The sequence below is a fragment of the Thermobia domestica genome, chromosome 7 (assembly GCF_964235325.1).
Source record: "Thermobia domestica chromosome 7, izTheDome1.hap1.1, whole genome shotgun sequence".
Taxonomy (NCBI): domain Eukaryota; kingdom Metazoa; phylum Arthropoda; class Insecta; order Zygentoma; family Lepismatidae; genus Thermobia; species Thermobia domestica.
Window position 1 is genome coordinate 108,831,357 of NC_137460.1, and position 16,996 is coordinate 108,848,352.

Below are 16,996 nucleotides of genomic sequence, written 5' to 3' on the forward strand. Positions count from 1 at the left end.
AACAACCCTTTTCCCGAGAACTTTATCATATCTCCCCCTACATAGCAATTCGTGAACTGTTCCACCCCCATCCCTCTTAACAGTCTACCCTTGGCCGGGTATCGATCGAGGGTTAGCTAAATCGGCACACATATACACGTATATATATACATACAGACACACGTGTCGCTCTCCTCTCAAAACCCCTTAGAACTCAAGCACAAACACCCGCAGTTTTTCCACTCCACATACACTCAACTACGAAAAAAATGAATGAAAACGAAATGGTTGGAGAGGGATATTTTCAGACCGCAAGCACAGCCGGAAACTCTTTAAACAATAAAAGCCGCTTTCATTCCCAGTAGGTTTAGCAATAATTAAAGCTTCAAGCTATTAGCACCCCACGGGAAATGAAGCCCGTTCCTAAGGGATTTGTCTCTGCCGAATATAAATATTTTCAATATTCCATATTATTTTATTTTATTAAAAAACAATTATTTTAAAAACTAGATGTAAAACATTTTAAATTACCAGAGGAAAATAGGATTATAAATATAATAAAATAGTACGCAAATATTTTGTCTATGGTGTTGTTTTGTTAAGACTTTTCTTACAGTATAATACAGTACAAAGAATATTATCTTATTGTGCGCTGCAGACGAATTAATGGTTGATCTTCAGCTCAGCATTCCTCTCTTGACCAATCCGTTTAAGAGCTGCATTGTCAACATTGTGATGTAGGAGTCGGGATTCAGCCTATATGCTTGTGTCACAATATTTACCATTTAAAATCAACTTTCTCATTGTAGGTTTGGCAACAACGCTCATTGGTTTACGCTCATTGGCTCACGCTTGTGAGCTCATTGGTTTACGTGGAGCGCCAATTCAGCTGAGGTGTAGTATAGTATAGATAGAACAATTTGTCAGTTTTTCTTTTAAGCATTCGACTGACAATAAAAGACTGCAAACTTGTAAGTACTCTTGTCATTGCACTGGCAAGTCACTTCGGGTGCGTTAAGGTTGATGTTGCCCACAACACGAGAAGTATATTTTCAAATTTGAGACAAGATGATAAACATGATACACTATAAATTGATAAAGTAATTGTATGAACAGAATGAAAAGATTTCTCAATGTTGAAAAATATGCAAGTCACTATACAATACACCCCAATAATAAATATGGTTTAAATGTTGTTATATCGCACCTTTAGTGGACCTCTTGGGATGTGGAAGTATTCTGATAATTTATAGATCAAAATTAAGAACAAAATATCACGGCATACATCTTCTACATACGTTTACAAAACAAAACAAAAAAACAACTTTTCGAGAATCGAGACTAAATGAACTTTTTCCGAGAAACGAGACTAGAAGAAACTTCTACAAAATTAATGAGACGATACGAGAAAACTATTTCTTGTTTCGTAAGCATGTCTGCAGTTAGTTATGGTCTGCAAATACAAGTCAACCACTTTGATATCGCCCATCACTTGTTGTCTTTTCTGCCCATCCTTTCTTTCTTTCCACCACACTTTCTATCAGGTCTCAGGATAAAATTTGTTCTCAAATAATGCCCTAAATAGTTTCTTATTTTCAATTGCTTTCGATATATTCTTTTTTCAATATTCCTAACATTTTCCTAGTTTATAACACACTAAAATACAAATTGCTGGCATGGGCGGACCTATGGAGGCATAGGGGGTCATTGCCTCCAACTTTTTGACAAAATACAAAAATGATACTTGTAAGATCCTTCAATTCTGATTTGTATTAACCGTGCTCCCCCCCCCAACTGAGAAAATGTCTGCCCCCCTAGCAACCAATTCCTAACTCCGCCTATGTTACGAGCAAAGCAACGTTTATTATAAAATAATAAATGTGTGACAGTTTTGCCAACTAACTCGTCGACTATGTCTGTTGAAACCAATATCTTCAGTTAGTTGGCGAAACTGTCACACAGTTATTATTTTATAATAAACGTTGCTTTGCTCAGCAATTTGTATTTGTATTTAAGTTATTCAATATAGCAAAGCTAGTATGAATCAGTTATTTTCCTATTGTTTCTCCGTTTGCGTCAGTTTGTTTTTACCATTCTTCTTTATACTTACCGTTCAAAAATGTATAACTGTTTTTCGTATAGTTATAAGTCATACTATAAAAGTAACAAAGAAAGTTTTGTCGCTTTTTGTCGAGGTCTGTGTTCAATTGGCCCTTACACCGTGAGTTGAATGCGAATGGGGATAAGGCGAAGATCAGCTCTTGGTGTGGGTATATTCAACATACCACCTCGTTGTGGCAGTTCAGTTACACCGTGAACTTAAGTAAGGACAGAGTGAACATGGGACCTCCACAGAGCGTCATAAGGGCGTATTTGCTGTACGAGTTCAAACTGGGGTCAAACACCGCTGCAGCGAGGCGGAAGATACGCCAGGACTTTGGTGAGGGTGTCGTGACTAACTACACGGAAAGTTCAGCGGTGGTTTAACAAGTTTAAGGACAGTGATAAAACACTCGAAGACGCACTACATGCCGGAAGACAAACACATGTACAAAATGAAGATCTTCAGGCAGCAATTGAGGCGAACAGTGGCCAGGCAAGTGAGGAACTGGAACTACAATTCAGTGTGAGTGAAGAAACCATTCGGCAGCACCTTCATCAACTTGGGAAGCACTAAAAGTTGGGTCGATGGGTCCCACGTGAGTTGACTCGGAAGGCAAGGCGAGCAGATACCTGTGTTTTTCTTTCTCGTCTGAGAAAGGAGCCATTTCTGGACAGGGTATTCACATATGATGAGAAATGGGTCCTATACGAAGCTCCAAGGCGCCGTCATCATTGGTTAGCATACATGAACTGGTTCCAAAACAGCTGAAACCAGTACTGCACCAGAAGAAGGTTCTCATGTGTGTTTGGTGGACTGTTCGCGGCATCGTGCATCGGGAATTGATACCAGCTGGTCAGAGCATTATGCAACTGTGTACTGTCAGCAGTTGAGCCCTGTGCAAGAAAAACTCAAAACTCTGGAGCCAGCACTTATGAATCGCAAAGCGATCCTCCTGTTAGGACAACGGTAAGCCCCGCTTAGCTAGGATGACCCGAGACATCATTTTACGCCTTGGCTGGGAAACACTATTGCATCCGTCATATTTTCCTTACATTGCAACGTCCGATTATCACCTGTTCCATTCCTTGGACGATTACTTAGAGTACGCCAGTTCAAATCCCTAGTAGAGGTGCAAAGTGCACTTGATACCTTCTTCGCTTCACAGCGGCCCACCAAGTTCTATCGCGATGGAACCCATGCCCTCCATAACGGCAGAATGTCGTCGATGCTGATGGGGACTACTTTTGATCTTTCAGTACGTCTCAGCAGACATATCGATTTTCGAAGGTGGTGGGTGAAAAACCGACAGCACTTTCTTGGTTACCTTTATACTAGCATTTAATGAACAGTTTTTACATGTTTTTACTTAATGACCCGTAGAAGAACACTTTTTTTAAAGAAGTTTCTCTCGGCATTCTAATTCCTGCTTTTAGCCTACTCCGCTAGTGTAATTCTTAGCCTGCGCGACTTTGGTGTACAGGATCGCGGATTTGATTTTCGGTGGGAAAGTATTACGATGATTCGAATTTCACCTTAAACTATATGTCCACGTTCCGTATAGTCTTGGTGCTAAAAAGGACGCTCCATCCAACCAACCTACAAGTACTTTTGTGTTAATATTTGCATACTGCATAGGTAACGAAAACTTGTCATCTTTTCCATTGAATTTCAATGTTTACACTGGCCAGAGTTCTGTTTGTTCCAATGACGACTGCTTTTAAATTTTTACCATTTTTCTCTCTTATTTTCTAGTTTGGTAAGTAACGAAATTTAGTAAAGAAATTTGAATATTGTAACTTTATATTCAAGGATTAAGTCTCCGCAAACTTCAATACAAAAATATCGATAAGTCTAGGCGTGAACATTTGAACAAGTCTCAATTTTCGAATGTGTGTTAAAATGGCCAGTTTTTCTGCCCGAGTCTTTTGCCTGCTATAGATTAAAATCAGGCGTAATTACATTTGACTTCTAGCATTTACTTTTATTATTATTATTAGGGGTCTATTATTATTATTATTATTATTATTATTATTATTATTATTATTATTATTATTATTATTATTATTATTAGCTTGCTCTTCAACTACCCAAAACTCGATACAATATTTATGCAATTTTATCCAAGTATTTCGTTATCCAGAATACATCAAAGTAGGTGCGAGCCCAAAGAATACACATTAAATATATTTTTTTCACCCTGCATCCATGAACAAAACAAGAGAGGATGTAGTATAGTAACTAAACCAGGCGCGCACCCAGAAATTTCTATTGGGAGAGGACAAAGTTTTGGGGGAGGAAGTCCAACACAAAATACTACAAGCCGCTACGTCTATGTAGTACCGAATGAGCATTATTCTGAACCCCAAAACAGGATAAGTATTGTAAATTACTTGCACCTATATTTAAAAATAATGATAGAACTACATTATTATAAGAAAAAAAATACAGATGATCAAATTTTCATACTACATCAATGTTAAAGTATAGTTTTATTGAGAAAGTGTACAAATGTGTGTTGAATTACGAACATTTCTTGGGGGGTCCGGACCCGGTAAACCTTCCGTGGGTGCACCCCTGAACCAGGCCCGTATCCAGGGGGGTCTAGCCCCCCAAAATTTTCGCTGCCCCCCTAAAATTTTCCCTGTAGGCTAGCAAATGAACTATAATATGGTGATGAACTATAATATAATTAGATCGCCCCCCCCCTAACTTCGGCCGGGCCCCCTTACCTTTTTCGGCCTGCCCTGAACTACGGCATATCTATACCAAATACACGCAACTAGGTTATTAAGTAGCTAAACACGCGGTTAACACAAAGAAATGCTAAAATCTAAACATGGTTAATGTCCTTGTTCTATTTTGAAATAAGTAAATCAATGAGGCTTTTAAAGTTGCAATTAAATCGGGACAACAGTTTTAAATTAAAAGATTGCTGGCACAATTTAACATCCGATAGCGATGGGAGCGACATCTATTAGTGCGACTTAATTATGAGGAATCAGCACGGGGTCTGTCATTTGCACCTTTATACCTTTGATTAAAATAACTGTCTGTTAATAGACATAGAAGTCCTTTTTGCTCGAAGTTTGTTTATTTTGTCCTTCTTCATCAATGGTCACAGAAATTACAGACACGAGTTTCTGTCCGGACCGTAAAAAGTTCACTGGCCAGTAAACGAAGATTTAGAGAGGAAAAAGTACAATAGATGGTAGCACAAAACTGTCTAATGTCGCATCGTTAAGTTCGAACTGGACAAGTTCTGCCGCCATTAGCTAGCTACATTCTCAAAAAGAAATGCAAGAAAATAAACAAAAAAAAAAAGAAAACGCAACTTATCCTTTCGTTGTAACTAATATTGATTTTGGCTCAGGTCCATTATCTAAATAGCGGAATTTAAGAAGAAAAAAAAAATGAAATGTATAAAGAAACCTCGTTGATGCTGGTAAGTCAATATATATAGCTCTGTGTGTGTATATATAGAATGACTTAAAATGTGTGTTTTTATACAACTCAATTACCACCGTTACAAACAAAAGTATCGCTTTCTTTGAACACAATTTTCAGACCAAATTAACAGTAAGACTGTTTTATGAGAAAATGTTTCGTAGCAGACGTAACACTTTCAAGAAGAGTAAGGATTTTCTTGGATGAGAAATATGTATGGTGTGTACAGAGCTCTTAGCTCAGAAGTTTAATAGTGGGGAAAGGGAAGATGTACCTTTCGGATAGACAAGATGATGAGAAATACAAGGGTAGTATAGTAACAGTCCAGATTGGATTGTGTTTACATAGGGATAAATCCAACTGCCTGACGTTTGTTTCTATAACCATGAACTTTGGAAATCTTAACGGTGTGTTGCGACAATATTCCCAATCACTATTTATATAGGATTATTATTATTTACAATAAACTGAAATTTTGTATGTTTACTGATTTCTTCTTTAGATCTACTTAAATGTCACTTGCGTTTTGAAAACGAATTTTCATTATACAGAATGTTACTTAACTACAGCAACAAGCTTTAAAAATAAGATTTCTCACAAGAAAATAAGAAAAAGAACTGCATATGAACCTAACAGGAAGCATAATCTCAGCGCTAGGGCTGTCAAAAAGCGTGGGCAAAAAAATAAATTGCAACACGCGTTATTTTGAACACGAGGAACATTAGAATAATGGTCCATATCGGCGTAAATAAATCACACATACACCATCCAAAAATGCACATTTCAGTGACTGTATGCAACGGTTTTCCTATAGGGCATAATTCCCAGATTTCATTGAATCAAAACGGAGGCACCTCCAGAGTCTGCCGTAGAACTGATAATTCAGTTCGTGATGAATAGCAATGTTGTCGGGTTCATGTAAATAAAACTTTAATCATAATAATTTCAGTTCCTTTTTCATTGTTTTCAGGAACTGCAAAATGTAGACAGGTCCTTAACACACCTTTTGATGCACTGAAACATCAGCACTGTTGCCAATTCAGAATGTTAATTTATGAAAAGCACGTTTTCCCTAGTAACCCCTTACAGAGGCCTCATCCGATTAGTTATCGGTGGAAATGAAAAATTCTTTTTCCCATTCTATGGTTTCCAAACTACTCCAACTATACAAACTGAAAATTTAACGACAGAACATCTATACGTATGAGTTATGAGTCAATTTACGTGTCTTGTAAAAAGAAATTGATTTACACTTTCGGTTACATCTAACAACACTGTGTGGTTCCTAGTGTTCTTCGATCGTTGCTTCCTAGTTTAAAAACATATGCATGAACAAGGCTCCATTTTGGTATAACCATTATTTGTGTACCGCTTCCGGTTCAAAAGTTCTACTATCCCAAACGCCGGGTTGCATTGTATATTGGACACCCTGTATAATTTAAGGCCAAGCCACGAAAGCCTACAGGTTGGATTTGTATTATTGTGATGCCTGATTTTCAGAACTGGTGTCTGGATCAGAAGAAAATTTTTCGAGCCTTCTATGTATGTATTATCAAACATGCGAAGCACTGATAGTTTCTTTACGAATAGACTCAGCTGCTTTTTGACATCACTCAGAAAAAAATCCGAACTATAAAACTTACATCATCAAGCCATACGACAGGAGTAATAATTATTAATTACCTTGAGAAATGAAGGGAATGGGGAGGTTGATGGTATTGTAAACTGTCACCAGCAGTCTACAGCTACACTTTAACTTGGTGAATAATTTGGTTCAGCGTTAATTGTCAAGTACCTCGAGAGACTTCTGTAATTAGGCATAGATCAGATGACGGCGTTTTCCACCACCAACAGTTTTTCTCTATTGCTGCTAGACAAAGAGGATGAAATAAGTACAGCGGTTGCTAGGAGACAATGTAATTAGCACAGCTTCTTTTTCTTTAAGCATGACAAACTACTGGAGGAAAAAAAAATCCCGGGATAGAAAATTATATCCAGGATTTGATATATAAAAAGGTCGTATTGAACAGAGTAGAATCTTGGAAGTTGCTGACGTCACGACATAGAAACTTCAGCTAAACTCTTCTCTGGGGATATCAGATAATAAAGCGAGAAGTTAGAAATAAGACTATTAAAAGGAAAAAGGAATCGAACTTTCCGTTTATTGTTTAGAACTTCTTGGAACTTAATAAAGAGCGTCACAATAAGTGATGGCACAATTAATTACCTTGGAAAAATAAGTAAGAAGAGAGGAGATAACGTGATAACATGAGGTGATGTAAGTATCAAGATAGCTAGCTGTATATATACGATCTGTGGGTATCGAATAGCAAGAATCGAATGTCGATACAGAATAACAAATACAAGTGGGATCCTATTTTAGTTCTGTTAACTTTCCAGTGTGTTTGAATGTACTCTGTTTGCTTTAACATCCATTTTTTTTTTTTTTTAACTCCGACTATTATTAGCGATTAAACTCGACTAATATTACAGTTTAGCAACCAATCAAAATTACTAGAATATCAGAATTTTGTTTCCCAGAAGGACCTATTTTATGGAGATTCAGTTTTATATTAACAGTAAATTTAAAAAAAAAAAAATAAAATCCAACACCTGCTGCTTTGTACGGAGTTTACTATTTAAAATTCAATTATTTTTTGTATTATGGAACGGAAAAACCAGACCTGTTTTCAACTCAAAGCATCAACTTTCCTAATAGATAATAGGAAATTTTGAATATGGTATTTCAACTAACAGATAGTGTCACAAGCACCAAGCACAATTTAGTAATTGTTTTGCACTGATTTACTGATAAATAAAATTTGCATACTTACTTACCTATAAACTTTTTCAATAAATAAATAAATAAATATATAAATAAATAAATACATACATCTCACTCATGAGACCATGTTTGTGAAGAATTAATATGCACTGTATTACACTAAATAAAGCAATATATTTTGTTTTGGAACACATTAAAGAAGAGAGAACCTTATCTTCCTCCATTATCTTAATATGAACGAATTGATGATTCATAGACCAGTTAACAGATCGAATCGTCGCTCATAGGAGAGCTAACAGTTCCTGTCGCAAATAAGACTATCGCAAGTAGGAGAACACCTTCGTGAAATGTCTCATAATCATAAAGCTAAGAATTATTTATGTATTTTCGTGTTCCTTTTTATGTCTTGCCTAATTTTTTGCGACTAAAAAAATATTCTAATTTTGAGAAATAAAGAGAACTGATGAGTGTTTCAGAATCCTTACCTGAAGATGTTTCCGCCTTTGGTCATCGTCGTCCATATCCAAAAGCTGATCTAGATCAACTTCTACTTCTCTGGTGGGTGAGTCCTGAAATTATAACAAAATATACATGTAAATTAATCAATGATGAACAGCAAATACCGAACTGTAAAGTAATGCAAGAGTACATTTATTGTAACACTATATTCTGTATGCACTATTCCGTAATTGCAGTGTTTTACGCACCACTCTCGCTTTATTACTTGGCTCTATATGTATATTAGGCAGAGGTGGCGTATACGTCTACCTACTAACTGGGTTCGACACCCGGTGGGGACAGGATTTTTTCTTTTTTTTTTCGTTCTACTTGCGTTCCAATGTGTCTGAGGTGTTCACCCAAACGCTATAAAGTGGATGCCTGAAAGGAAAGGGCAGTTTTTGGCGGCTGAAGTGTGATTCCGACTAAAAACACCTCTGTATGTACCGAAATGTAGAACCTTACTCTTACATAACAATTGGGCTCTTGTACTTTTTCTTTTCATCTACAAACATACTTTTCTTAGACATTTTCTAATAATAATAATAATAATAATAATAATAATAATAATAATAATAATAATAATAATAATAATAATAATAATAATAATAATAATAAAATAAATGAAACTTAAATTAAGGTTACTTTTAAAACGATAAAAGAAAAAATGAAAGAAATGTATTTGAAAAAAATATGTAAAAAGCTAATACTCTAACGTTCCAATCATGGAGAATACGTATGCCAATTGAGCCCCCCCCCCCAACTTTAGAAAATTGAAACAATGACTAGGTCATTCGTTTGTACTACGTTTGTACCGTTTGTACCGAAAATATTTTCGTTTGTACCATTTTCTTTATAGGGTTACTTGAGAGGTCAACTGGGGGGCTATCTTGGCGCCAAGATAGCCCCCCGCACTGGACCTCTCAAGTAACCCTATAAGCAAAATGGTACAAACGTAGTACAAACGAATGACCTAGTCATTATTTCAATTCTTAGTGGGGGCTATCTTATTCTAAAGTGGAGGCGGGGGGGGTTATCTTGCCATACGTTGGAGAATGGCAGTCTCCAGATGCTTTAGTTGACTGATATGTGGTGTATGGTCAATACATTCGCTGAGTCGCAGTTTATTCAATCGTTTTTAGATCCGAGTTCGTAATCTCGACGTTAAAGTAGTTCAACTAATATTTAACAATGCTAAGCATAGACATCGAAAATTCTGGTTCCCCAAGAATCGCACCTCAATTCATGGTTACTAAAGTTACTAAATCATTGACTACGTCAATATATGTTTTGTATTCTTTTATAGTTAATCCAAACCTATTTCCTCTCTTACAACTTCGTTATCTACCGAATCAGTGAATAGTAATCTAGTAGTGATACAGTAGCTTAGAATAATACTTTATTTGTTCCTTAATACTGCGATATTAATTGTAACATTATCAAGTACTAAGAACTTTGCCCTGTATACGAAGTAACAGGGAACATCCTACCATTATGACACGTACCATAAACTAAAGATAATCAAGATACTGAGATAATCAAGAGAGCTCTAAAGAAAATAAGGAACGTTTCAACGTATAGGAAAGGGAGTAGGAGACTATTGGACGTGTTACGCATGAAGAAAAAGAAGAAAGAAGAAAGGAGGAGGAAAAGCGAGAGGTGCTGATGGAAAGAAGAAGAGTGGTTTATAAGATGAGGTGCAGTGATTGTAATAGTTGTTATATTGGTGAAACGGGGGGGGGGGGACTAAAACAACATCAAGATCATGTGAGATTGGAAAAAGAAAGAAATGCCATTTTTAAACACGTGAGAAACACGGGGCATAATGTTAATTGGTGCGAGATTGAAGTGTTAGCACGGGAACAAAGGACGTTAATAAGAAAGTGGAAGGAGGCCAGGTTCATTGAAAAAGAGAAAAGCTGTGTTATGAATTGGAATACAGGACTTAAAATTGACGAACAGTAGAGCAAAGTTACTGGAAAGATTTAATTTGTAGCTTAGTTTTCCACTGGACCAGGGAGGGAAATGTATCTATGAGGCCTTATTCATAGTAGTTTTGAAGTATGCTTAGCGTCATACTAAAACCTTGACTACTGCAGGCAACATATGTTAGTCGAACGATTTAGTATTGCACTAAACACGCACCAGAACGACTCTGCATAAGGCCCATTGTGTTTAGTTTCATTTTTGTCAGCTTTTGTTATGATTGGCTGTATCTGTTTTGATCAGCCAATCAGCGTTCAGAACCATTTTCTGGAATTCTGTTATGCAACTCTCTCTTGTTTCCACAGTGTCTGACGAAGCCAATATGTTCAGTTAGTTGGCAAGACTGTCACACAGTTATTATTTTATAAATAAACGTTGCTTTGCTCAGCGATTTATATTTTAGTATAATTTATTCAATATAGCAAAGCTAGTATGAATCAATCAAAAACTAAATTTTAGCGCCCCTCTTGTCTTCGTCCCCTCTCCCGACTGTCCCCAGACATATTGTACTGTAATGTAGGTCAAGTAATTTAAAGTAACTGCCCCTCCCCCCACCCAAAAAAAAAAAAAATCTCGGCCTCTCCGTAGGGTTGCCAACTTTGGAAAATAATAATAATAATAATAATAATAAACGGCACTCCCTCAAAATTCCCTATGATATAGTTCTAAGTGTGAAGTACCTCTGTTCAGAGCCATCCATGGAAAGGAAATGTATTATCGTGAACAAAAGTGCATTAGCACCTGTATTCTACATATCCTTAATACATTTCCTAATAAGCTTAATAGATTCATTGTGCTATAAATGAGAAACTGAAATCGGCGTGGATCATTTTTATTGTATTTACAAATTACAAAAAAATAAAAACGATCATAACGGGGTTGATAAGAAGTTTGTACCGGTCATCGGCTTTAATCAAAATAACACAATATTTCCGGCCAGGCCGGTGAAAAACCGACCAGTTGGCAACCCTACCTCTCCTCTTGCCTTCCCCTCAAGCAATTTAAGCTGGCTCCGTTACTGATCGCAATTACTATACACAAAGTTGTGATTGGTAATGTTCTACTCTAATATAACAAAACTGTCAAAAATAACTCTGTAGAAGAAATGACATATTTTTGAACAATTTAACGTAAACGTGGAGGTGAAACTTGACACTAATTACGCAGGATATTTTGGTAGTAAACTTGGAGACCCATTACCTTATGTGACATTCTGAGATATGTATATAATTACGTCGGTTTTCAAAAGTTTAACGGGATTAGATCTATCCCTATATAAATGAAGCTTGTTACATAGAGTTCTAAAAGTGGCCATAAGGAAGATATATCAGACATTCGCTCGAAGTAGAGAAGATAGATAACCCATCAAAAATATGCTTTTGGAAAAAGGAAACTTGTATCCTCATTTCAGCGTAATAACAACCCGATCATCTCTCTTAATGACACTAAAATGACGTGATACAATATTTAGTTTGTAGGACTTGTGTACATAACCACCAAGTTTAATGGAGTCTTAATCACCAAAACTTTTGCACCATTTTGTTAACGCATCATCCGGCCATTATAGCTTATTTTTCAACAGAGAGTAAGAGTCTTTCATAGGAACGAAACGGGATATTCCTTTCTTCTGTTTTTTTTAATAAAAAATAATGTATTTAGAGATAAGCCTAATTAAAATGCCAAGCAACCAAAGTTGGCTGAACTGCTATGAAAATCATCTGAACTTCAGAAATAATAATGAGAAGACGAAGAAAAGGAGGAAATCAGAAGAAAATGAAGAAAGCATGGAGGCTCCAACACGACGCGACGAAGTGAAGTGTAAAAGATAGAAGACGTCAGATAAACGCTCGGGGATTGTGAGTTATTACACTTCCAACCCAACAGTAATAGTAAAAGCAGCCTGCGAGGTAAGCACCACACAAACACACTTTATATATATAAGAAATCTTCTCCATCTGGAAAACTCGCCATTATGAGCCGTTCGCCTAATGTTTAAAAAGTCACCATTTCACACGTAGCATACCTTTTACGAGTGCAATTTCAGTTGTTTCAAAGTATTTTATAGCAAGTTTACTTTTTTTTTTTTTTTTTCTAAATGTGAGATCGACATACAGATACGTCTTCACCTCTATTCTTTAATGCCATGTGACATCGAACAACAAATTATTAGCTCTTGTTTGTTTGTTATCTTGTTTGTCCGTCTAGTCTAGTACTTCTCATCGCCATACGTGAGTGAACACAAACAAGATCTAACAGTGATGTCAGACACCTTTCAGACCCTAATTATCTTCGAAGAAAAAGCAACATCACAAAAATTTCAATTTTATCGCTACAAGGTATAACTAATTCTTGTACACTGCTTTCTCAAGCTACACGGAGTTTTCTTCTTTTAGCGTGTAGTGATCTATAATATATCATATTGAAAAAAAAAATGAAATCTTTGAGTTTTACGTCCCACGATTATGTCGGTTAGGCTAAAGGAGACGGTGATGTTGAGAAATGACTGAAATGGTAGAATGAAGAAAGCGGGAGGAAACGGGAGAACTCCGAGGAAACCCATGCACACGGTGTTGTCCACCACAAAGTTCACTTGGCGCGAGCTGGGATCGGGTCAGGGACCTCAAGCACTAGAGGTGAGCGCTCTACCACCGAAGCCCCAATATATATCACATTGAGATTCTACGTCTACGTATATGTTTGTGGTCAATTGATTTCAACAATCAGCGAAAAAAAAAAAAACACAAGTTCTAGAAACGTGCTGTTTTCGCTTGGTCGATTCCAAATTGTGAAGATTTGCCAGTTCTCATTGATAAAAAAAAAAAAAAAAAAAAAAAAAAAAACTATATTGTTCTATTCAGAGTTTTAATAGTCTTTTTGAGCAAACATCATACAAACGCTGTCGCTAAGGCGTTGCTAAAGTGAAATCTTTGTATTTGGCAACCATTACAAGAGCTCTGCATAGTGGGTTGACGAATATTGCAGGCGCTTTGGTTTACTCTGAATGACAACCTATTGCATGCTGACAACTTCAAAGGGCAAAGAGTATCGCTTCCTGCAACAACAACAATAAAATCTTAGATCTGTAGCAATTCACTTCTTTTGTGAGTCCTTCTGTGCTCCTCTCGTCTCTGTAAAGAGACATCTGCAGATACTGAAGAAGTAGGAAGATCATTCATGTTCATATTCGAGTGATATGAATTACATTCAGCTCATGTTCAGCTCGTATGTTCAACTTACTGATGTGACTTCCCTCCCGAGCTGCCACTAAAGAACACGAAAAGTTTGAAATTACCATCATAGTATTTTCACATTTTTTAGCAGGTCACTTGCCACAACTGAGGACTTTCTATGCACTACGGATTTCGACTAACTACTACATCTTAATTCATGATTTTCTGTTTCAATACCGTACATTAACTGTAGCCTCTTTCGACCCTTCTCTCTTTTGCTGCCACCATATCTTCTAGCATGTCCCTGATAATACAGCTCCTTCTTACCCAATATCCAAACCGGTTTATCTTTTTCTTTCAGATAATATCTACACTTATTATTTTCTTCCCCACTATTTCTAACACATTCTCATTCATCCTCCGTTCGACTCAGCTAATTCTCTACATCCATATTTCGAAAGCTTCAACTTCTTTTCATCGCTTTTCTGTAATGTCTATGTTTCTGTCCCGTATAGCAGAATATTCTACACAAAGCAACTTATGACTTTCTAAATTCTATATTCAGGGATCCACAAAATAGAATTTCCTTTCTCCTAAATGCTTATTTTGTCATTCCTATCTTTGCTTTCATTTCACGTTCGCACTTCATGTCTTCACTAATAATAATAATAATAATAATAATACAGATATCGAAACCTAGTCACATGTTCTATTTGCTCACGTTCTACTTCTGTATTTGACACCGACCGACAAATTTGAACACATTATGGTAATTTGGATTCTACCTTACATTGTTTGTTCATGCCTCATATGGCCTCGGTGCTGAAGTTGGAAACCAAAAATGCGGTTCGGATTCAACCCATGATGTACTGCTAGAATTATTGGTAGGCATGCGCTCTACTTTTTTTTTTTTTTTTTTTTTAAATATAGCGTATACTCACCCTTATACCCTCCATTACACCTTTAAAGTAAGTATACACTGAACAATAAAAATATTAGGTAGTATCGCATATCGACAATGTGCAATACGGTATATACCCCTAGGCCCCTCAATTGCATCCTTGGACTATCTTAACACTGTAGATCTACAAACCAGGGCCGCACAGGGTCCACCGGGTTCGGACCAGTGTTTCTTCCAAACATGTTTTGGGGAGCACTGCCCTCCGGAGCTCTGACAGTGCCCCCCCCTCCCAGAGGGAACCAAAATAACACGTATATAATATAATAAATAGAATAGTACCAGCAGTGAACCCCCCCCCCCCCAGAATACTAAGTGTGTCCCCGGAACATTGTTTCTGAAAGAAGGCCTGGTCCGGACAACTCAAAAAAAAAAAAAAAAAAAAAAAAAACCTGTCAACATACATTTGTGCATTTTCTCAACAAAACTATACTTGTAAAATGAAAATTTGATCTTACACTTGATCTTTTTACTCTTTCTTTTATGAAAATCTATAATAGTTCTACCAATTTTGTGCAAATTTAGAAGGAAGTAGTTTACAATTACTTATTGTTTTTTCGGGTGCAGAAATATGTCGGTTTAATACTATATAGACGTAGTGGTTTGAAGTATTGGAACCCTCTAAAGCTTGAACCCCCAAACAAAAATTTCTGAGGGGGATAAAACTCATTTCAAGGGTACACATCTGTTATCGTGATTTTCATCAGAAGATTTGCTTCTTTCCTGGAGATCGTTCCACCTTAGCAATTAGTCATACTTGATTTTCCTGCGCGAGATGCTACGTGACTCTACCCTCTCAGTTGTCATAGTTGTTATCAGCTACAACCCCTAGGCGGTAAGACTTACACGATCTCATTTCAAGGGTATACATTTTAATCAGTTGTCAACTAGTTTACAAACCAGTCAACATGGACACCTTTAAAAGCACTACAGGGCTATATAGAACTGTCGCCACTTATGGACTGAAACAATTTCTTTTGCAATGGTATCTGGTTCAAACTTTGAAGTTGTGTGGTACATGCGGAGGCAATAGTAATATTTGTAAAAATGGGAATGGTAAGTTATTTTAGATCTCTTAACATATATTAGTATTTATGGAAAAAATGAAATGAAATGAAATCTTTGAGCTTTACGTTCCACGATTATGTTTGCTAGGCTAAAGAAGACGCTGATGATGGGAAATGAATGCAATGGTGGAATGAAGAAAGTGGGGAGAAACTGGAGAACCCCCCACACAGTGTTCATTTGGCGGGGGTTGGGATCGAACCCAGGACCTCAAGCACCAGAGGTGAACACTACTACTGAGCCATCGCGGCCCTTTGAGTATTTATGGAAGTTTGTCAACGCGAAGAAATATGAATTATACAGTATATTTTCCTTAAGGTTATTCAGAACGTCCAAACAGTTTGTGTCTAAAACGATAGATGGCGCCACCGTCACCAATGTTAACTTATACAACTAATAAAATTAAAACAATCAAATATAAAATAAACAGTTCAAAAATTAAGCAAAACCGGATATAATCTGGTTAATGGACGTTACAAAATCTAGGGAATGGTACGTGTCGATTTCAAATATTGTTATTAGTTTCATTGTTAGAGGCCACCATTGTTAAGTAAACAATCAACTTTATCTGCCGTACTTTCTACCAGAAACTGACCAAACTTTGCACACCCATTTAAGATTGAAATATCTAGGGAATGGTACGTGTGGATTCCACATATTGTTGTTAGTTTCATTGTTAGAGGCCACCATTGTTAAATAAACAATCAACTTTATCTGCCACACTTTCTACCACAAACTGACCAAACTTGGCACACCCATCGGATTAGCACAGAGATATCTACTGAATGATACCAGTCGATTTCACATATTGTTGTTAGTTTCATTGTTCGAGGCCTCCATTGTTAAATAAACAATCGGTGGATTTCTCCATTGTTAGATAAACAATCAACTTTATCTGCCATACTTTCTATCACAAACTAACCAAGCTTGGCACACTCATTTACGATTGAGATATCAATGGAATGGTACGTGTCGATTTCACCTATTGTTGTTACTTTCATTGTTAG

At 36.7% G+C, this 16,996-nt stretch overlaps 1 protein-coding gene across 2 annotated transcripts in view; it reads right to left on the reverse strand.

Moving 5' to 3' along the window:
- LOC145690326 (protein phosphatase 1 regulatory subunit 14B) overlaps window positions 1–16,996 on the reverse strand; it is a 413,214-nt gene that overhangs the window by 41,521 nt on the left and 354,697 nt on the right. For both annotated transcript variants that reach the window (XM_081765111.1, XM_081765112.1), the window contains exon 3: window positions 8,798–8,881. In XM_081765111.1, the coding sequence (XP_081621237.1) occupies window positions 8,798–8,881 (84 nt within the window). The remainder of the gene's footprint in view (window positions 1–8,797; window positions 8,882–16,996) is intronic.